A 25,122-nucleotide genomic window follows, 5' to 3' on the forward strand; every position below is an offset into this window, starting at 1 on the left:
GGAATGACCGTCTCATGAATCGGGGTGGACGGAGCGCCTAAGAAACGGTAGATCATCCCCGTTTCAGGCAGAGGCAATTTTGACCCCTTGAGGTCCCGCGCAGCTGGTGAGCTGTATTCTAAATTTAAAAACTGCACATGCGCGGAATTTTGAATTGCCTGCACAGTTCATTAAAGGGGCCACGCGGGTCAAAAGAAAATGAGAGGAAACATGTCCCATGCAAATGCGGCAACCATATGAAAAGCAATTATTTCTGACAATATAACTGAAAAACAAAATGGTTCTTTATTTACAACAGATACCTCTGCTAGTTCAGTCTGTAATGTTAACCAACAGGTAGGACAGTTTACTCTTTACTCACAAGTAAAATATATCAGGTGATCTGTACGCATCTTTCCCACTTCCCCAATCTGTTTATAGCAACTTTAATTGAGGATAGCGTCCAGGATAAATTGACTTGTGTGGCTATTTTTGATATTCAAGAACAGAAGCAAAGTTCAATACCTTGTGGACCTAGAGCACCATTACGACCAAGGCGCCCTTCACCTCCAGGAGATCCAGGGGTACCTGAATCACCGATCGGTCCTGGTCGTCCAACATTTCCTGGAGGACCTGGTGGGCCACGATTGCCTAACTGTCCATAACCTCTGTCACCCTGAAAAAAAGATACAGGTTTTTAAAAAAAAATTGTTTGTGGGATGTGGGCGTCGCTGGCCACAATTTGACTTAATTTATACATTTGTTAAAATATAATTTAGAAGTTTAATTGGTAGAATTAAATAATAGCAAAAAAACTTTCCCCTCGCACCTAAAAATAGTCCAAGGCCAGTCTAACACCATCTCCTTAAGGCTATACTTCTGACAAACTTTATCTTCCAATATTTAAAAGATCTTCAAGTCTCAGTTAGTTCTACATCTTTTCAACCAATGCTTACTTGGATGACTGACTGATAAGTACATATACTATAGGTCATTAAAAATACACTAAATACTATAATGCCGTAATATGTGATAATCTAGTACCAAAATCCTGCACTATTATGTTATAGTGTAGAGAGGTACAGTATTGAAATAAAATGCTGTATATTAAAATATTCTACTACAGTATTATGCTGCAGCGCTGTTCTATAATATTCTCCAGTCAACATAACTGGATTGGCTGTGGAATCCAGAAGAATTTGCCATTGCATGCTCTCCTTTGCCAACTGCTTGACTGCCCTCATTCATCCACATAAGAACATAAGAATTAGGAACAGGAGTAGGCCATCTAGCTCCTCGAGCCTGCTCCGCCATTCAACAAGATCATGGCTGATCTGGCCGTGGACTCAGCTCCACTTACCCGCCCGCTCCCCATAACCCTTAATTCCCTTATTGGTTAAAAATCTATCTATCTGTGATTTGAATACATTCAATGAGCTAGCCTCAACTACTTCCTTGGGCAGAGAATTCCACAGATTCACAACTTTCTGGGAGAAGAAATTCCTTCTCAACTCGGTTTTAAATTGGCTCCCCCGTATTTTGAGGCTGTGCCCCCTAGTTCTAGTCTTCCCGACCAGTGGAAACAACCTCTCTGCCTCTATCTTGTCTATCCCTTTCATTATTTTAAATGTTTCTGTAAGATCACCCCTCATCCTTCTGAACTCCAACGAGTAAAGACCCAGTCTACTCAATCTATCATCATAAGGTAACCCTCTCATCTCCGGAATCAGCCTAGTGAATTGTCTCTGTACTCCCTCCAAAGCTAGTATATCTTTCCTTAAGTAAGGTGACCAAAACTGCACGCAGTACTCCAGGTGCGGCCTCACCAATACCCTGTACAGTTGCAGCAGGACCTCCCTGCTTTTTTACTCCATCCCTCTCGCAATGAAGGCCAACATTCCATTCGCCTTCCTGATTACCTGCTGCACCTGCAAACTAACTTTTTGGGATTCATGCACAAGGACCCCCGGTCCCTCTGCACTGCAGCATGTTGTAATTTCTCCCCATTCAAATAATATTCCCTTTTACTGTTTTTTTTCTCCAAGGTGGATGATCTCACATTTTCCGACATTGTATTCCATCTGCCAAACCTTAGTCCATTTGCTTAACCTATCTAAATCTCTTTGCAGCCTCTCTGTGTCCTCTACACAACCCGCTTTCCCACTAATCTTTGTGTCATCTGCAAATTTTGCTACACTACACTCTGTCCCCTCTTCCAGGTCATCTATGTATATTGTAAACAGTTGTGGTCCCAGCACCGATCCCTGTGGCACACCACTAACCACCGATTTCCAACCCGAAAAGGACCCATTTATCCCGACTCTCTGCTTTCTGCTAGCCAGCCAATTCTCGATCCATGCTAATACATTTCCTCTGACTCCACGTACCTTTATCTTCTGCAGTAACCTTTTGTGTGGCACCTTATCGAATGCCTTTTGGAAATCTAAATACACCACATCCATTGGTACACCTCTATCCACCATGCTTGTTATATCCTCAAAGAATTCCAGTAAATTAGTTAAACATGATTTCCCCTTCATGAATCCATGTTGCGTCTGCTTGATTGCACTATTCCTATCTAGATGACCCGCTATTTCTTCCTTAATGATAGCCTCAAGCATTTTCCCCATTATAGATGTTAAACTAACTGGCCTATAGTTACCTGCCTTTTGTCTGCCCCCTTTTTTAAACCGAGGCGTTACATTAGCTGATTTCCAATCCGCTGGTACCTCCCCAGAGTCCAGAGAATTTTGGTAGATTATAACGAATGCATCTGCTATAACTTCCGCCATCTCTTTTAATACCCTGGGATGCAATTCATCAGGACCAGGGGACTTGTCTACCTTGAGTCCCATTAGCCTGTCCAGCACTACCCCCCTAGTGATAGTGATTATCTCAAGGTCCTCCCTTCCCACATTCCTGTGACCAGCAATTTTTGGCATGGTTTTTGTGTCTTCCACTGTGAAGACCGAAGCAAAATAATTGTTTAAGGTCTCAGCCATTTCCACATTTCCCATTATTAAATCCCCCTTCTCATCTTCTAAGGGACCAACATTTACTTTAGTCACTCTTTTCCGTTTTATAGATCTGTAAAAGCTTTTACTATCCGTTTTTATGTTTTGCGCAAGTTTACTTTCGTAATCTATCTTTCCTTTCTTTATTGCTTTCTTAGTCATTCTTTGCTGTCGTTTAAAATTTTCCCAATCTTCTAGTTTCCCACTAACCTTGGCCACCTTATACGCATTGGTTTTTAATTTGATACTCTCCTTTATTTCCTTGGTTATCCACGGCTGGTTATCCCTTCTCTTACTGCCCTTCTTTTTCACTGGAATATATTTTTGTTGCGCACTATGAAAGAGCTCCTTAAAATTCCTCCACTGTTCCTCAATTGTGCCACTGTTTAGTCTGTGTTTCCAGTCTACTTTAGCCAACTCTGCACTCATCCCACTGTAGTCCCCTTTGTTTAAACATAGTACGCTCGTTTGAGACACTACTTCCTCACCCTCAATCTGTATTACAAATTCAACCATATTGTGATCACTCATTCCGAGAGGATCTTTTACTAGGAGATTGTTTATTATTTCTGTCTCATTACACAGGACCAGATCTAAGATAGCTTGCTCCCTTGTAGGTTCTGTAACATACTGTTCTAAGAAACAATCCCGTATGCATTCTTTGAATTCCTCCTCAAGGCTACCCCGTGTGATTTTATTTGACCAATCGATATGTAGATTAAAATCCCCCATGATTACTGCCGTTCCTTTTTCACATGCCTCCATTATTCCCTTGATTATTGCCCGCCCCACCGTGAAGTTATTATTTGGGGACCTATAAACTACGCCCACCAGTTTTTCCCCTTACTATCTCTAATCGCCACCCACAATTATTCAACATTTTGTTCATTAGAGCCAATATCATCTCTCACAACTGCCCTGATATCATCCTTTATTAACAGAGCTACCCACCTCCTTTCCCTTCTTGTCTATCTTTCCGAATTGTCAGATACCCCTGTATGTTTAATTCCCAGTCTTGGCCACCCTGCAACCATGTTTCTGTAATGGCCACCAAATCATACCCATTTGTAATGATTTGTGCCGTCAACTCATTTACTGTATTTCAAATGCTGCGTGCGTTTAGGTAGAGTGTTTTAATACTAGTTTTTAAACCATGATTTTTAGTTTTGACCCCTCCTGCAGCCCCTTTATATTCATACATATTGTCCCTTCCTATCACCTTGTGGTTTACACTTACCCCAGTGCTACTCTGCTCTGTTGCCTCCTGCCTTTTGCATTCTTTTTTGGTGTCCTGTTCATCTGAACTCTCACCCACTCTAACTAGCTCAGAGCCCTCTCCTGGGTTCTGAATACTCCTTGCATTGAGGCACCGAGCTTTCATGCTTGCCTTTTTATTACACTTTGACCCTTTAGAATTTTGCTGTACATTGGCCCTTTTTGTTTTTTGCCTTGGGTTTCTCTGCCCTCTACTCTTACTCATCTCCTTTCTGTCTTTTGCTTTTGTCTCCATTTTGTTTCCCTCTGTCTCCCTGCATTGGTTCCCATCCCCCTGCCATATTAGTTTATTGTGTATGGGAATGTCCATTCAGACATTCCCATACACAAACACAGAAATACACATCATAATGATGCCATGACTTTTCTAAAATTCTACAGGGCTACCTAAAACTTTTACAAGTAAAGCCGTGGACCGATTCTACTCATGATTGAGAATTTGAAATTCTTGCTGGTAAACTAACCTTCGGGCCTGTCGCTCCTGGCAGCCCAGGTGTTCCAGGTGCTCCTGATCTTCCAGGAGGTCCTGGAGGACCCAATGATCCAGAATGCCCTGGGTTACCTACAAAACAGTAAAGTATATGGTAATAATTAATTGAGGGATTATGGGCCCAAGTTTGCCCCCTCTGCTAGAACGGCGCGCCTCTGTGTGGTGCGTGGACTTTGTAGTACAGAAACGGCGCCGGTTTCTTTCCTCCATATTCTCCCCGTTGGTTCCAGGCCTGTGGCGCAGCGCATCGGAATGCGTGGTGGGCGGAGCTACAGCCCTGCGCCGAAAAGAATGCCGGCAGCTGCGCGCCTGCGCAGTGGAGTCTGCGCGCGTGCGCAGTAGCTCCTGGCCCTCCCAGCGTGTCCTGTCTCCGGGCGACCCTATCCCTGGCCGAAGGGACGATGTGATGTTCGCAGCCCCTATCCTGGGCCAAGTGGCCTGCCGCACAGGCCGTCCGCTGCCTTCCTGCGCTCCCTGAACAGTTCCTATGGCAAAACGGCAGTATGGAGCGTGTGCACAGGGAGATTTAGGCACTTTGTTTGCAGTGCTAAGGAAATAAAGTTGGCAGTCTATATAATATACTCCAGTACATAAACTTAATTACTTTGAGCATGCATATACGACATATATACCTCGCACTCTTTTCAGGAGGCAAGACCCTTTGTTCTTGGATTAGCAGCCCTGCCAGAACTTACCCCTTTGATGTCTATGTATCTCAAGTAGTATCAACATTTTACACGATGGCCAAATATGCTGCAGTAGGTGAGGTAGGAACTTTAAATTTTTTATTTATTGATTTATTGATAGATTTTTAAATTTTTTTACATTTTTATTTATTTATTTATTGATTGATTTATTGATTTATTTATCATTTATTATTGATGATGGTTCTTTATTTTTAAAAGTGAAGTGTTTAATGCTTTGGAAAATCCTATAACTTCCCTCTAACTTCCCTCCCCCCCGCCTCCCTATCTCTGGTTACCTGTGCCTGATTTCTAAAGTGTCCGCAAGGTTTTTCAGAATGTACAAAAGTGGACGCTTACTCTGGCCTATGTTAGTTTGGAACATCTATTTGTTGGCCAAACTCGCTTTAATAGCCGAAACAGGCACAAGTGGCTGGGAATGCTCCCTTTTGAAAATAAAACAAAACTAAAAAAAAAACCTAACTAACTCACTTACACTGGTGCAAATTAAATGGCCAGAATTGCAACTAAAAAGATACTCCAGAAAAACCAAGTTGCTCCAAAAAAAACGGAGCAACTCCTGGGGAAATTTGGGCCCTATATAGTTTGATAGATATTCTGGTTGGGGGAGGCGATGGGGGGGGGTGAGGAAATCATTCATATTTGTTCAAGATAATAAAAACCATTTGGATTATATGTAATGTTCTGGAGCAGCAATCAATCATGCATCATACTTTTAGACATATCTTTTTACTTAAGAATAAGACTAAATACAAAGCTACTAATCCACTAAAGAGTTGTGCAACTTATTTTCTCCGTTTGTCCCCTTGAAGTACACACCTTCCCAGCTGGGAGCATTGGCTGCAGACCTGCAATGAGACATCTGCCAATGCCATCTATCGAATCCCACAGATTCTACCTCCTTTCAGTACTTCCCTTTTTGTGGCATAGTCAATGTGTGGAATTGTTGTGTGAATATACATCCTAATAATCCTTAGTGCCATCACACTGTCCCTACTTAATGCAGTCCAGTACAATAACAGGAGTTGGAATTCATTTTAATCCTTAGGATTGATTCCTGGGCTGAGAGCGTTGCCCTATGAGGAGAGATTGGGTAGATTGGGCCTATATGCTCTGGAGTTTAGAAGAATGTGAGGTGATATCATTGAAACATATAAGATTCTGAGGGGGATTGATAGGATAGATGCTAAGAGATTGCTTCCCCTAGCTGATAAATCTAGAACTAGGAGGCATAATTTCAGGATAAGGGGTCGGCCATTTAAGACTGAACTAAGGAGGAACTTCTTCACTCAGAGGTTTGTAAATCTTTGGAATTTCCTTCTCCAAATGGCTGTGGAAGCTCAGTCGTTGAGTATATTCAAGGCTGAGATAGATAGATTTTTGGACTCTACGGGAATAAGGGATATGGGGATCAGACGGGAAAGTGGAGCTGAGGTCAAAGATCAGCCACGATCTTATTGAATGGTGGAGCAGGCTCGAGGGGCCGTATGGCCTACTCCTGCTCCTAATTCTTATGTTCTTACATTCTTAATGTGTGACATCTGAACTGCAAGAAAGTGGCACACCTTGTAGCAGATAGCTAGCCCCATATACTGGAACTAGAATAATGTTACACATTTCTGCTCTGAAGCTGGTGACCCTCAGAGCTTTCATTAGTTATATTTTTTAACTCGGTGTTATTTTGCTGTGGAGAAAAAAACTTTTATCTGCTTAGACCTAGGCCATGACTAGCATTAAGGTAACGTAGAAAACTGCCTCAATGAAAACTGGATCCTAATTCCAATATTGTTAGTGGTTGGAATTGAAAAGCAGTTGAGAATAAATGCTTTTAGATTCTAATCTTCAGCATTCCAAAATTTGAAGTTGAATATTGCAATGGACAGCAGATTATTGCATTACCCAAACCCTAACAAGACCTTCTACTGAATTCTCTTTCACCTCTTTTACTGGTTGGCCCTAACTGTGGGTCACACAAAGGTGAGTTGAGAAAAGTACAAGAAGCCAGATGAAGAAGCGTTTTGTACCTTTAAGACCTGGAGGACCTGGGGGTCCTTTCTCCGATGCCCCAGTCTCTCCTTTCTCTCCTCGAGTGCCTGCTGAGCCCTGTTTGCCTGGAACTCCCGGATTACCTGCAAGCACAACATTAACATTTTTCATTTCAACCCACCTTAACACTTCGGTGCTGCTGAACACTGAAAGCCTCCAATACACATTTCAGCATAAATAAGACAGCACTGCTGAGTAGCGAAAGGCCTCAATATACATCTCAGCACTGCAGATGTTCAAAATTATTGAGATGGACCAATTTACTAATCAGCCTTCCCCACCATGCAGCGCGGACCCCATTAGATGCACAATTAATCTGAAGTTTTGTACTTGCTTCCTCTGACAGACTCATTTGTATTTGGTTTGCATACGGGTGAAAAGGACAAGCACCCATTCCTCTTGTTTTTAAGCAGTTGTCTCACTATTGCTTAAGAAAAGCTTACCTCAAGAGCCGAGTGTTGTCCTTATTGTTCAACTATTTGAGGGGGGGGGGGGTTGGGATGTTTTGGATCTGAAAGGCAGTATCTACTGATAAGATCTGTAGATACTGCCGTATGAAGAAGCTTCAGTAAAGTGATCCATGGACATAGGTGAAAGTGTAATGTTTTCTATTAACAACTTGGCCAAAGAAAGGAAGAATTAAAGAAATGTCTTCACCTCTGGCTGGAGAGTCCAGAACCAAGGGGTATCGTCTCAGGATAAAGGTCGGCCGTTTAAGACTGAAATGAGGAGGAATTTCTTCACTCAGAGGGTTATGAATCTTTGGAATTCTCTACCCCAGAGGGCTGTGGATGCTGAAACATTGAGTACATTCAAGGCTGAGATCGATAGATTTTTGGAATCTAGTGGAATCAAGGGATATGGAGATCGGGCGGGAAAACGGAGTTGAGTTCAAAATTCAGCCATGATCTTATTGAATGGCGGAGCACGCTCGAGGGGCAGTATGGCCTACTCCTGCTCCTAATTCTTATGTTTTTCCGTTCTCTGACAACATAGTACTCTCTTAATATTGCACAAGCTGGTCAGCTTAGATTGTGAGCTCAAGTCTTGGATTGTGACTTGAGCACACAAACTTCTGACTCAGAATTGAGAGTGCTATTCTCAGTGGAAACAGATGAGTTTTATAGTGTGTCGTTTCTTACTCAAATAATACAAATCTCAATCACTGGAGTGCACAGTGCAGTTCCAGCATATGATACCACAGATGGAATTATACTGTCTGCTTGTCGTACAACGATTTTGTATTCTCAGCCATGCTTTTGAAAGTGTCAAGCAATTGGCAAGTGTTCACAAAAGACAATGGAGTAAAAGAGGAAACAATGAGAGAGAGAATAGTCCTGTGCCCTGTCTTGTTCATCTAGTTATGGCCAATTATAGTGTATGCTTTCAGACTAAAGTGCACCCTAGAGAAAGAGACGGCAGGGTGCTGCCTGTGCAGAATCCTTTTCTTTTCAACTTTGGAATCTTTTTCTTGGTGGTGCCTGTTAATGATAGTGCTCTGAAAGCGTTTGCATGGGCCCCTATTCTGAATTTGGCCTGGGGGCCTCTCTGACTACCCGAATACTGGATGCCGAGGCCTAACAGGCAGCCCCAGCGTTGGAACAATGCAAATGATAAACACAGTGGAGGCTATATTTCCCTCATGATCCTTTGAGCGGCATTCAGCACACCCACCTATGGATGACACTAAGTTGGGTGGCAGTGTGAGCTGCGAGGAGGATGCTATGAGGCTGCAGAGCGACTTGGATAGGTTAGGTGAGTGGGCAAATGCATGGCAGATGAAGTATAATGTGGATAAATGTGAGGTTATCCACTTTGGTGGTAAAAACAGAGAGACAGACTATTATCTGAATGGTGACAGATTAGGAAAAGGGGAGGTGCAACGAGACCTGGGTGTCATGGTACATCAGTCATTGAAGGTTGGCATGCAGGTATAGCAGGCGGTTAAGAAAGCAAATGGCATGTTGGCCTTCAAAGCGAGGGGATTTGAGTACAGGGGCAGGGAGGTGTTGCTACAGTTGTACAGGGCCTTGGTGAGGCCACACCTGGAGTATTGTATACAGTTTTGGTCTCCTAACTTGAGGAAGGACATTCTTGCTATTGATGGAGTGCAGCGAAGGTTCACCAGACTGATTCCCGGGATGGCGGGACTGACATATCAAAAAAGACTGGATCAACTGGGCTTGTATTCACTGGAGTTCAGAAGAATGAGAGGGGAATCTCATAGAAACGTTTAAAATTCTGATGGGTTTAGACAGGTTAGATGCAGGAAGAATGGTCCCAATGTTGGGGAAGTCTAGAACCAGGGGTCACAGTCTAAGGATAAGGGGGAAGCCATTTAGGACCGAGATGAGGAGAAACTTCTTCACCCAGAGAGTGGTGAACCTGTGGAATTCTCTACCACAGAAAGTTGTTGAGGCCAATTCACTAAATATATTCAAAAAGGAGTTAGATGTAGTCCTTACTACTCGGGGGATCAAGGGGTATGGCGAGAAAGCAGGAATGGGGTACTGAAGTTGCATGTTCAGCCATGAACTCATTGAATGGCGGTGCAGGCTCGAAGGGCCGAATGGCCTGCTCCTGCCCCTATTTTCTATGTTTCTATAGACAGGTGCATTTGACAGATAGGATTGCCCTCCTAAAAAACTGGGGGAAGGGGAGTAATGCGTCAGATGCATCACTGCACACATTTCCGGTCATGTCTAGCCTTGGGAAACCAACGGGACAGCACCAGATATCGTAGACTACTGTCTGCAGGAGAGCAGCAGAAAATCTGAAGAAACTTTTGAAAAAAAAATGAAGACTAATGCCACAGAGTGGCTTCTTATAATAAGGTGAATAATGTGGCAAACAGTAACTAGCTATGGGCTGAATGACCCACTCTATGCAATAATTTTTATGGTAATTAGCTTGGGTTTCTCCGAAGTGTAACATTCACTTATTCCTGGTTTTATCCGAATGCAAGGATCTGTACTTACCTTGGAATCCTGACTGTCCTCGCACTCCCATTTCGCCACGAAGCCCTGGGGGTCCTGGGGTTGCGATACCACTGCTCGTCTCTCCTTTTGCACCTAGAGCAGAGACCATCAGCGCATGACTTCAGCAACAGTGTGGACGGAGCTAGAGAGGAACATCTTGCACCAAATCCAGAAATCCATTTCATAGCATCTCAACAGCATAACGGTCAGCAGGACCAGAGGTACAATCCCCATCCTCTCCAGTTGTTTATCTGGGCTACACTACAGTGGAGCAAACAGGATTAAGTAAAAAGACCAGAGGAAATATCTCCACTGGCCTTGCCTTGCTTGCCTCCTAAAGCCAGGCTCGGACTACACTGATAGAGGTTCAGGAGCAGCTCATCCACTGCCTTCTTAACCACAGGTGGTGCATAGCTTAACAGCTCCAGAGCACTCGGGAGCAAATAGAGGAGTTTGGCACCCTCACAACAATTATAGCTGAGCCCGTGGATTTCTTTGTCAGATCTCAGTGAAGCATCACTGAGTAAGACAGATGCTTACAAAGAGTTAAGTTTACTGTTGAAAGATTCCATAGCTATGCTGAGCTATGGAAACTTCAGGTTCCTTCTATTCCAATGTTCTCCTTTCCTCTCCAGGAGACAGTTATTTACAATAGGAGACAGCTCCATGTGCATTGATAACCTTTGGGTATCTAGCCCAGGCGGGCATTATTCAAGGGTGATTCAAGACAATGATTGTCAAATGGCTATCAACTGTTGGTTATCACAGCGGAGGACAAGCTTGCTCTCACTTGATATCCACATGCATGCACTTTCCAGCAACGTTCACTGGATCGTAGTCAGGAGCAGCTGATTGTGTACCTTCCTAGTCCAGGGTCGATGAGGCCATTTGCAACACCTCCATACTATCTCAGCTACAGTCAGCTAAATTCAGCACAAGCAGGGATCAAACCTGGTACCTGCTTCATCTGCATGGCTTGGTCACACACTCACTGAGTCCTCCACAGTGGAAAAGTGACATTTGTAAAATTACAGACTCGTACGAGCACGTACTTGATATTCATTCTGTTGGCCCAAAATGGAAATGTGTTCCGTTTTCCAGCACAGAGATCCTTTACCTCGACAAGCACAAAAATTAAACAAAGCAAACGGCAATTAAGGCTCCACAACATTATGGTGTTGAATTTCCTGCTGCCCCTCTACCCTGGCTCTGGACAGGAGTTGGTGCATCTGAAGTGCACTATTTCCTGTTCTGGCTATTAACATGGCCTGAGGGGCACCCTAGTGCAGGCCTGCCTCCTAGAACATAAGAAATAGGAGCAGGAGTAGGCCATACGGCCCCTCGGACCTGCTCTGCTGCAGGGGCCGTATTGCCTACTCCTTCCTCCTGCCAAAGTAAATCTGAGCTTGGACCCAGCCGTGATGGCCCGGAAAGCCAGCGCCTGTGTCAAGGGGGAAGGGACACAGTGTCAATGGTCTATGCTCGCTTTTTCCTGGCCCTTTGCACCCAGAGAAAGGTCAGGAAAATTGTCCTTTTTATTTTAATTTGTCATTTAGCCATTTTAAGTTTCTAGCCCTGTCACGCAAATGATTTGGAGGATAGTCATAAATATTCATCAAACGTATTGTGTAACATATGGTGGTTTGAAACAATTACAAACAGGTCTACGATCTTACGAGTGCTACCCACCACTCTACACTTTAGCTCAATCTACTCAGCAGGTCAGTCAATGATTCCGACAGGGAAGTACGTGGAGCGAGAGGCTGCGGGTATTTTTTAGTAGGCACAAACTTTTAAACCTCACTACAACTCCAAGCTGTCATACAAACCTGGAACGCCATCAACTCCCCGAAATCCAAGTACTCCACGGTTTCCTTTGGGTCCTCGTGTACCAGGAGGTCCAAACCCAGGGGGTCCAGGGGTCCCCAAGGGTCCTGGGACACCAAGGTACCCGGGGGTACCACTTGGACCGATGCTACCTTTTAACGGAAATGGTGTCTGTAAATAGAAGTTTAAAAAAAATGAGCACTCAATAAAGCTCACATTTAAATAATATAATAAACAAAGAAGTATTGATATTTTAGGGTTCAAAAGCCACATTGTAATTATATAATATGAACACTTATAAATGTTACTTTATCTAAATGTCAACTAGAGCTGATTTTCATCTTTTAAAAATTATTATTCATTTTTGGGATGTGGACATCGCTGGCAAGGCCGGCATTTATTGCCCGCCCCTAGTTGCCCCTTGAGAAGGTGGTGGTGAGCCGCCATCTTGAACCGCTGCAGTCCGTCTGGTGAAGTTACCCCCACAGTGCTGTTAGGGAGGGAGTTCCGGGAATTTGATCCAGTGACGATGAAGGAACAGCGATACATGTCTAAGTCAGGATGATGTGTGACTTGGAAGGGATGATGTTCCCTTGTACCTGCTGCCATTGTCCTTCTGGGTGGTGGAGATGGTGGATTTAGGAGGTGCTGCTGAAGCTGCTTTATATCCCATGTGCACAATTTCTGGGGATCTGGGGACAGGAGCTTTATTTAAACATTCAATGTAGGCAGGTGAGTCTGCTCACAGTTTCCCAACACTGGAGCACGCAGGACACTCCATGTAAAGAATGTTCATCTCGGGTAAGCATCCAAGGTTGTTCGAGATTGGGGAGTTATAGGAAAATGTAAAGAGCATGGTAATAGAAAAGTATGTGTTTCTAAATCACATACTTGTTTATAGTTTACTCAATCAAACCATTAATGATTTTGAATACCTCTATTAAATCTCCCCTCAACCCTCTCTGCTCTAAGGAGAACAACCCCACCTTTCTCCAAAGCTGGAGCCCCTCATCCCTGGTATTATTGCCGGGGGGGGGAGGGGTGTTGACAGAGCACAGAGGGGCTGATTGTGGGTTGGGGGAGAGGGATGGTTTGGCCAAGCACGGGGGGTGGGGGGCTGAACGGCCAAACCCCCTATAGACTGTAAGATAGAAATTTATCAATAATGGGTGACTGCTCCTGCAATATTTTTGTTTTAAGACCTGAACAATTCTAGTCCATTTTCACCATTCCTGGATTACAAAGAACCCTGAAAGAAACAAGAACATACCAACATTTTCTGTAATATCCACCCTTGTTTTAAGGATTTTTCATTGGGTTTCTTAAGCCCTGTCAAGCATGCAAAAGCTTCTATAGATATGTGAAGAGGAAAAGATTAGTGAAGACAAACGTAGGTCCCTTGCAGTCAGAATCAGGTGAATTTATAATGGGGAACAAAGAAATGGCAGACCAATTGAACAAATACTTTGGTTCTGTCTTCACACTAAGGAAGATACAAATAATGTCTAGGGGACCGAGGGTCTAGCGAGAAGGAGGAACTGAAGGAAATCCTGATTAGTCAGGAAATTGTGTTAGGGAAATTGATGGGATTGAAGGCGGATAAATCCCCAGGCCCTGATAGTGTGCATCCCAGAGTACTTAAGGAAGTGGCCCTAGAAATTGTGGTTGCATTGGTGATCATTTTCCAACAGTCTATTGACTTTGGATCAGTTCCCATGGACTGGAGGGTAGCTAATGTAACCCCACTTTTTAAAAAAGGAGGGAGAGAGAAAATGGGGAATTATAGATTGGTTAGCCTGACATCATTAGTGGGGAAAATGTTGGAATCAATTATTAAAGATGAAATAGCAGCGCATTTGGAAAGCAGTGACAGGATTGGTCCAAGTCAGCATGGATTTATGAAAGGGAAATCATGCTTGACAAATCTTCTAGAATTTTTTGAGGATGTAACTTGTAGAGTGGACAAGGGAAAACCAGTGGATGTGGTGTATTTGGACTTTCAAAAGCTTTTGACACGGTCCCACACAAGAGATTGGTGTGCAAAATTAAAGCACATGGTATTGGGGGTAATGTATTGACATGGATAGAGAACTGGTTGGCAGACAGGAAGCAGAGAGTCGGAATAAATGGGTGGCTGCTGGGTGACTTGGACAGGTTAGGTGAGTGGGCAAATGCAGTATAATGTGGATAAATGTGAGGTTATCCACTTTGGTGGTAAAAACATGAAGGCAGAATATTATCTGAATAGAGGCAGATTAGGAAACGGGATGGTGCAACGAGACCTGGGTGTCATGGTACATCAGTCATTGAAAGTTGGCATGTAGGTGCAGCAGGCGGTGAAGAAGGCAAATGGCATGTTGCCCTTCATAGCTAGAGGATTTGAGTATAGGAGCAGGGAGATCTTGCTGCAGCTGTACAGGGCCTTGGTGAGGCCTCACCTGGAATATTGTGTTCAGTTTTGATCTCCTAATCTGAGGAAGGACGTTCTTGCTATTGAGGGAGTGCAGTGAAGGTTCACCAGACTGATTCCCGGGATGGCAGGACTAACATATGAGGAGAGACTGGATCGACTGAGCCTGTATTCACTGGAGTTTAGAAGGATGAGAGGGGATCTCATAGAAACATATAAAATTCTGACGGGACTAGACAGGTTAGATGCAGGAAGAATGTTCCCGATGTTGGGGGAGTCCAGAACCAGGGGACACAGTCTAAGGATAAGGGGTAAGCCATTTAGGACCGAGATGAGGAGAAACTTCTTCACTCAGAGAGTGGTGAACCTGTGGAATTCTCTTCCGCAGAGAGTTGTTGATGCCAGTTCATTAGATATATTCAAGAGGGAGTTAGATATGGCCCTTACAGTTAAAGGGATCAAGGGGTATGGAGAGAAAGCAGGAAAGGGGTACAGAGGTGAATGATCAGCCATGATCTTATTGAATGGTGGTGCAGGCTCGAAGGGCCGAATGGCCAACTCCTGCACCTATTTTCTATGTTTCTGTGTTTCTATGCAGTATACGATATTGTCCAGTCAGTTAGAAATGATCTTGGGTACAGTAATATAATGGTTATGGTACTGAAATAGCAACACCAGGTTCAAGCCCCACCAAGGCACGTTGTGACTTGAATTAATTAAACCTGGTTAATTTGTGGAATGGCACCAGAAAGTAAATGACCACGAAAGCTGTAACCGTGGTGTAAAAATGTCTTTCAGGCAGTGGTTCACTAGTGTCTTTCAGGCAAAGTATCCTGCCACCCCTACCTGGTCTGGCCTACCCATGATTCCAGTCCCACGTTAGTGGTTGATGCTTAATGCTCTCTGAAATGGCCGCTCAAGTCACTCAGATGTATTTAAGAAGGTGGCCCACCACCTCCTTCTTAAGACAACTAGGGATGGTAATGAAAGTGCTCTTGCTAGCATTGCCCACATCCTGAGCACAAAGGTAAAATGTCCTTTATTGTACGGTCCAGTCAGGCAGACGCAGCACAATGGATTTCCCCACCTCAGCCATACATTCTGCTCCACAGTAAGTATCAGTCGCGCCTGAGTCAGAAGGCTGTGGGTTCGAACGCACTCCAGAAATTTGAGCACATAATCTAGGCTGGCATTTATTCCAGGATGTCTCTCCTTAGAAAACTGGGCGAGCTGCAAAACGTGCTGCTGATTTGCTATCACCCATTTTTCACCCGGCAATAAAAGTCAAGATCACCGTTTCCTGTAAACTTTTCCAGACCTTTGGACATTTTTACTCGTATGCAATGAAAGTGAGTAAAAGAATCAATTCATTCAATCTTCAATAATGAAAATGGGGTGGATATTCAGAGCTGTAATAATTTTACTGGCCCATAGTTGCTAGGCAGAATATTGGGGGCGATTTTGATTATCACTGCTGGGCTGCAATGGGGCGATACTGTGATAAAAAAAATCACAGTGCAGCACTTATGAGCACTTTCTCATTGCTGTTCCAGCTGTTACCATTCAAAATGGACAGCCCAGGCCCCTGCCAGAAACAGACGGGTGCCTCTTTAGCCGATGCTAATGGGGGTCCGCTGGTGTCAATAGGCCTCTGATACAATTTTGAAATACCAAGGGACGGAGTATACATGTTGGTGTTGATCTCTGTAGCCTCTTCCAGCCCTACAAGACTTCAAGACCCCCTCCGCTATTCCAATTCTGGCTGTCTGGCACATCCCGTTTAAAAAAAAAAAATCGCTCCACCATTGGCGGCCGTGCTTTCCGCTGCCTTGGCCCCAAGCTCTGGAATTCCCTCCCTCAACCTCTCTGACTCTCTATCCTCCTTTAAGATTCTCCTTAAAAACTTACCTCCATGACCAAGCTTCTGGTCATCTGTCCTGACAGCTCCTTCTGTGTCAAAAATGTTTTTGTCGCTACTGCTCTTGTTAAGCATCTAGGGATATTTTGCTATGGTCCCTTGCAGTCAGAATCAGGGGAAGTCATAACGGGGAACAAAGAAATGGCGGACCAATTGAACAAGTACTTTGGTTCGGTATTCACTGAGGAGGACACAAACAACCTTCCGGACATAAAAGGGGTTGGAGGGTCTAGTAAGGAGGAGGAACTGAGGGAAATCCTTATTAGTCAGGAAATTGTGTTGGGGAAATTGATGGGATTGAAAGCCGATAAATCCCCAGGGCCTGATGGACTGCATCCCAGAGTACTTAAGGAGGTGGCCTTGGAAATAGTTGATGCATTGACAGTCATTTTCCAACATTCCATTGACTCTGGATCAGTTCCTATGGAGTGGAGGGTAGCCAATGTAACCCCACTTTTTAAAAAAGGAGGGAGAGAGATAACAGGGAATTATAGACCGGTCAGCCTGACATCGGTAGTAGGTAAAATGATGGAATCAATTATTAAGGATGTCATAGCAGTGCATTTGGAAAGAGGTGATATGATAGGTCCAAGTCAGCATGGATTTGTGAAAGGGAAATCATGCTTGACAAATCTTCTGGAATTTTTTGAGGATGTTTCCAGTAGAGTGGACAAGGGAGAACCAGTTGATGTGGTATATTTGGACTTTCAGAAGGCTTTCGACAAGGTCCCACACAAGAGATTAATGTGCAAAGTTAAAGCACATGGGATTGGGGGTAGTGTGCTGACATGGATTGAGAACTGGTTGTCAGATAGGAAGCAAAGAGTAGGAGTAAATGGGGACTTTTCAGAATGGCAGGCAGTGACTAGTGGGGTACCGCAAGGTTCTGTGCTGGGGCCCCAGCTGTTTACACTGTATATTAATGATTTAGACGAGGGGATTAAATGTAATATCTCCAAATTTGCGGATGACATTAAGTTGGGTGGCAGTGAGAGCTGCGAGGAGGATGCTATGAGGCTGCAGAGTGACTTGGATAGGTTAGGTGAGTGGGCAAATGCATGGCAGATGAAGTATAATGTGGATAAATGTGAGGTTATCCACTTTGGTGGTAAAAACAGAGAGACAGACTATTATCTGAATGGTGACAGATTAGGAAAAGGGGAGGTGCAACGAGACCTGGGTGTCATGGTACATCAGTCATTGAAGGTTGGCATGCAGGTACAGCAGGCGGTTAAGAAAGCAAATGGCATGTTGGCCTTCATAGCGAGGGGATTTGAGTACAGGGGCAGGGAGGTGTTGCTACAGTTGTACAGGGCATTGGTGAGGCCACACCTGGAGTATTGTGTACAGTTTTGGTCTCCTAACCTGAGGAAGGACATTCTTGCTATTGAGGGAGTGCAGCGAAGGTTCACCAAACTGATTGCCGGGATGGCGGGACTGACCTATCAAGAAAGACTGGATCAACTGGGCTTGTATTCACTGGAGTTCAGAAGAATGAGAGGGGACCTCATAGAAACGTTTAAAAATTCTGACGGGGTTAGACAGGTTAGATGCAGGAAGAATGTTCCCAATGTTGGGGAAGTCCAGAACCAGGGGACACAGTCTAAGGATAAGGGGAAAGCCATTTAGGACCGAGATGAGGAGGAATTTCTTCACCCAGAGAGTGGTGAACCTGTGGAATTCTCCACCACAGAAAGTTGTTGAGGCCAATTCACTAAATATATTCAAAAAGGAGTTAGATGGAGTCCTTACTACTAGGGGGATCAAGGGGTATGGTGAGAAAGCAGGAATGGGGTACTGAAGTTGCATGTTCAGCCATGAACTCATTGAATGGCGGTGCAGGCTAGAAGGGCCGAATGGCCTACTCCTGCACCTATTTTCTATGTTTCTATGTTTCTATGTTTCTATGCTCTACAAATATAAGTTGTTGTTGAGCAGACTGCTGGAGACCATACCGAAACTTTCACAGGTATGTTTTCGAAATGTTTTTTGTGGGTCAAAGAGGAGCACACGAATTTAGCGAATTACAGTGGGAAACTGATCCAATGACCATCAGTAACTCTGCATGCTTCAATATTTTGAACGCTCTAATGCCAGTGGCACCACAGTTTACTGCAAAAAAAAAAGTTTTAGAGGACCCAACACACCTAAGGCCACCTTTAGTTCATAATGAACAGAATTCCCAATTGAAAATGAATGCTTCAGTGATATACATATAATGGGATATAAACCCAAAACACTCAGATATGCCAAGGCAGCAAAACAGGGGAGCACTGGTGTGATGTTGTAAAGGACAAATGTCAGGAAGTAGCTGGTTGTACAGGATGTGATCAATAGCTGGAATAGGTCGCTATGAAGTGCCCCATTTAAGAAATAACCGGATGTTGTGATGGGAGAATTGGTATTCTAGAAAGATTAGATTAAATGGTCTGGAGGTTCTTCCTCATTTAAACCAACCGTGTGATTATAAATCAAGCAATCTTATCGGTGCAGAATTTGTGATCCTGATGACGGTGAACTGGCAGCGTTCGCCTTTGAAACTTCATGGTTTGGCACATGCGCAGCCCAACATGGAAATCCTGAAGATGTGGTTTGTCATTCACTGCTCCTCCACAGGCTGCGCTTTTAAAAAAGTTTGTTCATCTTTACTTCAGGTTTGCCGTTTCCCCATGTGACAGTCCCAATCTTCTAAAAATGTTAGAATCAAAGGCGCTTACCGACTTCCTGGTTCGTTGTCTGTGAGAATTCTGTGTTTTGATTGGCTGCTTAGACGGCGTGTTGACGTCACAGCAGCTTTTCGCTGGGAATCCCCATTAACTTGTGTTGATTTCAATTACGCGTCGGAAAACCCGAACTTCTCACGTCACAGAGAGAGCGAGATCTTTGTGGGAAGCTTACTTCAGGGCCAGTGGCAAACGCCTTTGCTTCGCTGCTGATCGCAAATTACGGACCATCATATTTTACATTTTTTATGCGGGGCACATGTTTCAATGAAAATTGATTGCAAGTACCTGCAGTACCGGTTATTCCTTTAGGTGGCGCTGTGATACACCATCATCATTATCATAGGCAGTCCCTCGAAATCGAGGAAGACTTGCTTCCACTCTAAAAGTGAGTTCTCAGGTGACTGTACAGTCCAATACGGGAATTACAGCCTCTGTCACAGGTGGGGCAGACAGTGGACGAAGGAAAGGGTGGGTGGGGAGTCTGGTTTGCCGCACGCTCGTTCCGCTGCCTGATCTCGGCAACGAGACTCGAGGTGCTCAACACCCTCCCGGATGCTCTTCCTCCACTTTGGGCGGTCTTGGGCCAGGGAATCCCAGGTGCTGGTGGGGATGTTGCACTTTGTCAAGGAGGCTTTGAGGGTGTCCTTGAAACGTTCCTCTGCCCACCTGGGGATCGCTTGCCGTGTAGGTGTTCCGAGTAGAGCGCTTGCTTTGGGAGTCTCGTGTTGGGCATGCGAACCATGTGGCCCGCCCAACAGAGCTGGTCGAGTCCAATGTCAAAGGTGCAATATCCACAAGCTATAATGTTATATATAAGAGTATATTACCCTGGCCACTAAATTCCAAAAGATAAGTTGTTAAAATGGATTGGATCCGCCACTGCAGCTCCCCAACTCGGACTTCAAATTCCCCCGAATAATTCCCATCACATTCTATAAATTCCATAGGGAAATAAATATCTTTCTTGCAGAGCCAGAATATGGTTATCCAATTGCAGTATGTGATGAAATAAAGTAAGGATCCACAGTTGTCGAAGTGAATGCATTGAAGCTACTGACACGTAACACATAATTACACAATCACCACTGATCCTTTGTAAAAGAAAAATAAATCGAAAGAACTTGCATTTATAGAACACCTTTCATGACTTCATTATGTCCCAAAGTGCTTCACAACCAACTGAACACTTTGAAGTGTAGTCACTGTTGTAACGTAGGGAAACGTGACCGCTAATTTGTGCACAGCAAGGTCTCACAAACAGCAATAAGATAAATGGCTGGATAATCTGTTTTTGGTGGTGTTAGTTGAGGGATAAATCTTAGCCATTACACCGGGGAGAACTCCCCTGCTCTTCTTTGAATAGTGCCATGGGATGTTTTACATCGACCCGAGATGGCGGATGGTCTCGCTTTAATGTCTCATCCAAAAGACAGCACCACGATCACTGCAGCAGTCCCTCAGTGTCAGCCTAAATTACGTGCTCAAGTTTCTGGAGTGGGGCTCAAGCCTTCTGATTCAATAGCAACAACAACCTGTATTTATATAGCACCTTTAACATTAGTAAAATGCACCAAGGTGCTTCACCGGAGCGCTATCAAAAAAGATTTGACACCGAGCCACATAAGGAGAAATTAGGGCAGATGACCAAAAGCTTGGTTAAAGAGGTAGGTTTTAAAGGCGCATTTTAAAGGAGGAAAGAGAGGTAGAGAGGCGGATAGGTTTATGGATGGGCTTTACAGAGCTTAGGGCCTAGGCAGCCGAAAGCACGACCACCAATGGTGGAGCGATTAAAATCGAGGATGCTCAAGAGGCCCGAATTGGAAGAGCGCAGATATCTCAGCGGGTTGCAGGGCTGGAGGAGGTTACAGAAATAGGAGGTGGGGAGGGACAAGGCCATGGAGGAATTTGGAAGCAAGGATGAGAATTTTAAAACTGAGGCGTTACTTAACCGTGAGCAAATGTAGGTCAGCGAGTGCAGGGCTGATGGGTGAACAGGACTAGGTGCGAGTTAGGGACACAAGCAAGCCGATGTTTTGGGTGACATTTGCGAAGGGTGAAAGATGGGAGACTGCCCATGAGTGGGTTGGAATAGTCACGTCTCGAGGTAACAAAGGCATGGATTAGGGTTTCAGCAGCAGGTGAGCTAAGGCAGGGCGGAGTCAGGCGATATTACAGAGGTGGAAATAGGCAGTCTTAGTGATGCCAGGGATATGTGGACGGAAGCTCATCAAATATGACACCAAGGTTATGAACAGTCTGGTTCAGCCTCAGACCGTTGCCAGGGAGAGGGATGGAGTCGATGGCTGGGGAACACAGACAATGGCTTTGGTCCTCCCAATATTTAGAGGAAATTTCTGCTCATTCTGTATGGTTATGGTAGCACAGTGGTTACGTTACTGGATTAGTAATCCAGAGAGCTGGACTAATGATCCAGAGATGTAAGTTCAAATCCCACCACAGCAGCTTGGCAATTTAAATTCAGTTAATTAAAAAATTCTGGAATAAAAAGCTAGTATCAGTAATGGTGACCATGAAATCATTGGATTATTGTAAAAACCCATCTGGTTTACTGATGTCCTTTAGGGAAGAAAATCTGTCTGGTCTGGCCTATATTTGATTCCAGCTCCTCAGCAATGAGGTTGACTCATGACTGTGCTCTGAAATGGCCCAGCAAGCCACTTAGTTACTCACCACCGCCTTCTCTAGGGCAATTAGGAATGGGTAATAAATGCTGGCCTTGCCCACATTCTGTGAATAATTAAAAAATATGTCTGACAAGCAGTGTGACAATTTTATGACAGTGGAGGGCTCAGAGAGGGTGTTGTCAATGTAAATGTGGAAATGGACGCGGTGTTTTCAGATGATGTCGCCAAGGGGCAGCATGTAGATAAGAAATAGGAAGGGGCCAAGAATAGATCCTTGGGGGCTCCAAAGGTAACGGTGTGGGAGCAAGAAGAGGAGCCATAACTGGATTCTCTGGCTATGACTGGATAGATAAGAATGGAACCAGGCGAGTGCAATCCCACCCAGTTGGAGGAGGAATTGAGGAGAGAAACTAGAGGAAAATGAGAGTTCAGGGCTAGGGCAGTGGTTAGCCTTAGAGGAAGTTTGGCCCTATAGGCTCGGGGAAGGGTGGGAAGTGGTAAAGGCAGCTGAAGAGATGATCCCAATCTTAGTGACAAAGAGGTCCATGAGCTCCTCGCACTTGTTGTTGGAGGAGATTCAGAGCAGAGAGCGCGATCGCTGAGCCAAGGCTGACAAGTTAATAACAAATAACAGGATGAAAATACTGACGGGGTCACCCTTAATTCCTCGGGGCCCTTGTGGGCCTGGTTGACCAGGTCTTCCATCATTTCCTTGCTTCCCTGTAATCCCCTGGAATCCCGGGCCACCTTTGTTTCCTTTTTCACCTTGGCTACCACAGGCCTCTAGATCACCTTTAGGTCCTGGTGCTCCTCCATCACCAGGATAGCCTGGAGGACCCTAGAAGTTGACGATCAGAAAATAAAAAAAAACAATCTAAAACTAGAAAAAGCAGGACATTTCAATCAAATAGAGAAATGAGGGCACATTTTTTTAATTCTGGAAAGGTGCTGTTAGGAAAACAAACTGTAAGCCTTCCCTTTGTGTTCCGTTGCCAAACTCATAAGAACATAAGAACATAAGAATTAGGAACAGGAGTAGGCCATCTAGCCCCTCGAGCCTGCTCCGCCATTCAACAAGATCATGGCTGATCTGGCCGTGGACTCAGCTCCACTTACCCGCCCGCTCCCCATAACCCTTAATTCCCTTATTGATTAAAAATCTATCTATCTGTGATTTGAATACATTCAATGAGCTAGCCTCAACTGCTTCCTTGGGCAGAGAATTCCACAGATTCACAACCCTCTGGGAGAAGAAATTCCTTCTCAACTCGGTTGTAAATTGGCTCCCCCGTATTTTGAGGCTGTGCCCCCTAGTTCTAGTCTCCCCGACCAGTGGAAACAACCTCTCTGCCTCTATCTTGTCTATCCCTTTCATTATTTTAAATGTTTCTATAAGATCACCCCTCATCCTTCTGAACTCCAACGAGTAAAGACGCAGTCTACCCAATCTATCATCATAAGGTAACCCCCTCATCTCCGGAATCAGCCTAGTGAATCGTCTCTGTACCCCCTCCAAAGCTAGTATATCCTTCCTTAAGTAAGGTGACCAAAACTGCACGCAGTACTCCAGGTGCGGCCTCACCAATACCCTGTACAGTTGCAGCAGGACCTCCCTGCTTTTGTACTCCATCTCTCTCGCAATGAAGGCCAACATTCCATTCGCCTTCCTGATTACCTGCTGCACTTGCAAACTAACTTTTTGGGATTCGTACACAAGGACCCCCAGGTCCCTCTGCACCGCAGCATGTTGTAATTTCTCCCCATTCAAATAATATTCCCTTTTACTGTTTTTTTTCCCAAGGTGGATGACCTCACACTTTCCAACATTGTATTCCATCTGCCAAACCTTAGCCCATTCGCTTAACCTATCTAAATCTCTTTGCAGCCTCTCTGTGTCCTCTACACAACCCGCTTTCCCACTAACCTTTGTGTCATCTGCAAATTTTGTTACACTACACCCTATCCCCTCTTCCAGGTCATCTATGTATATTGTAAACAGTTGTGGTCCCAGCACAGATCCCTGTGGCACACCACTAACCACCGATTTCCAACCCGAAAAGGACCCATTTATCCCGACTCTTTGCTTTCTGCTAGCCAGCCAATTCTCGATCCATGCTAATACATTTCCTCTGACTCCGTGTACCTTTATCTTCTGCAGTAACCTTTTGTGTGGCATCTTATCGAATGCCTTTTGGAAATCTAAATACACCACATCCATCGGTACACCTCTATCCACCATGCTCGTTATATCCTCAAAGAATTCCAGTAAATTAGTTAAACATGATTTTCCCTTCATGAATCCATGTTGCGTCTGCTTGATTGCACTATTCCTATCTAGATGTCCCGCTATTTCTTCCTTAATGATAGCTTCAAGCATTTTCCCCACTGCAGATGTTAAACTAACCAGCCTATAGTTACCTGCCTTTTGTCTGCCCCCTTTTTTAAACAGAGGCGTTACATTAGCTGCTTTCCAATCCGCTGGTACCTCCCCAGAGCTAAGAGAATTTTGGTAGATTATAACGAATGCATCTGCTATAACTTCTGCCATCTCTTTTAATACCCTGGGATGCATTTCATCAGGACCAGGGGTCTTGTCTACCTTGAGTCCCATTAGCCTGTCCAGCACTACCTCCCTAGTGATAGTGATTGTCTCAAGTCCTCGCTTCCCACATTCCCATGACCAGCAATTTTTGGCATGGTTTTTGTGTCTTCCACTGTGAAGACCGAAGCAAAATAATTGTTTAAGGTCTCAGCCATTTCCACATTTCCCATTATTAAATCCCCCTTCTCATTTTCGAAGGGACCAACATTTATTTTAGTCACTCTCTTCCGTTTTATATATCGGTAAAAGCTTTTACTATCTGTTTTTATGTTTTGCGCAAGTTTACTTTCGTAATCTATCTTTCCTTTCTTTATTGCTTTCTTAGTCATTCTTTACTGTCATTTAAAATTTTCCCAATCTGCTAGTTTCCCACTAACCTTGGCCACCTTATACGCATTGGTTTTTAATTTGATACTCTCCTTTATTTCCTTGGTTATCCACGGCTGGTTATCCCTTCTCTTACCGCCCTTCTTTTTCACTGGAATATATATTTGTTGAGCACTATGAA

The 25,122-nt window shown here is 44.3% G+C and overlaps 1 protein-coding gene and 1 long non-coding RNA gene across 2 annotated transcripts in view; one reads left to right on the forward strand and one right to left on the reverse strand.

Moving 5' to 3' along the window:
- LOC139266054 (collagen alpha-5(IV) chain-like) overlaps positions 1-25,122 on the reverse strand; it is a 369,608-nt gene that overhangs the window by 80,294 nt on the left and 264,192 nt on the right. Inside the window, exons 25-30 of the mRNA XM_070883888.1 lie at positions 22,662-22,850; positions 12,316-12,484; positions 10,487-10,579; positions 7,487-7,591; positions 4,733-4,830; positions 505-655 (exon numbers count right to left, since the gene is read on the reverse strand). Of these exons, the coding sequence (XP_070739989.1) occupies positions 505-655; positions 4,733-4,830; positions 7,487-7,591; positions 10,487-10,579; positions 12,316-12,484; positions 22,662-22,850 (805 nt within the window). The remainder of the gene's footprint in view (positions 1-504; positions 656-4,732; positions 4,831-7,486; positions 7,592-10,486; positions 10,580-12,315; positions 12,485-22,661; positions 22,851-25,122) is intronic.
- LOC139266056 (uncharacterized) overlaps positions 1-25,122 on the forward strand; it is a 55,416-nt gene that overhangs the window by 22,836 nt on the left and 7,458 nt on the right. The window lies entirely within an intron of this gene.

Source organism: Pristiophorus japonicus, chromosome 6 (genome assembly GCF_044704955.1).
Source record: "Pristiophorus japonicus isolate sPriJap1 chromosome 6, sPriJap1.hap1, whole genome shotgun sequence".
NCBI lineage: Eukaryota > Metazoa > Chordata > Chondrichthyes > Pristiophoridae > Pristiophorus > Pristiophorus japonicus.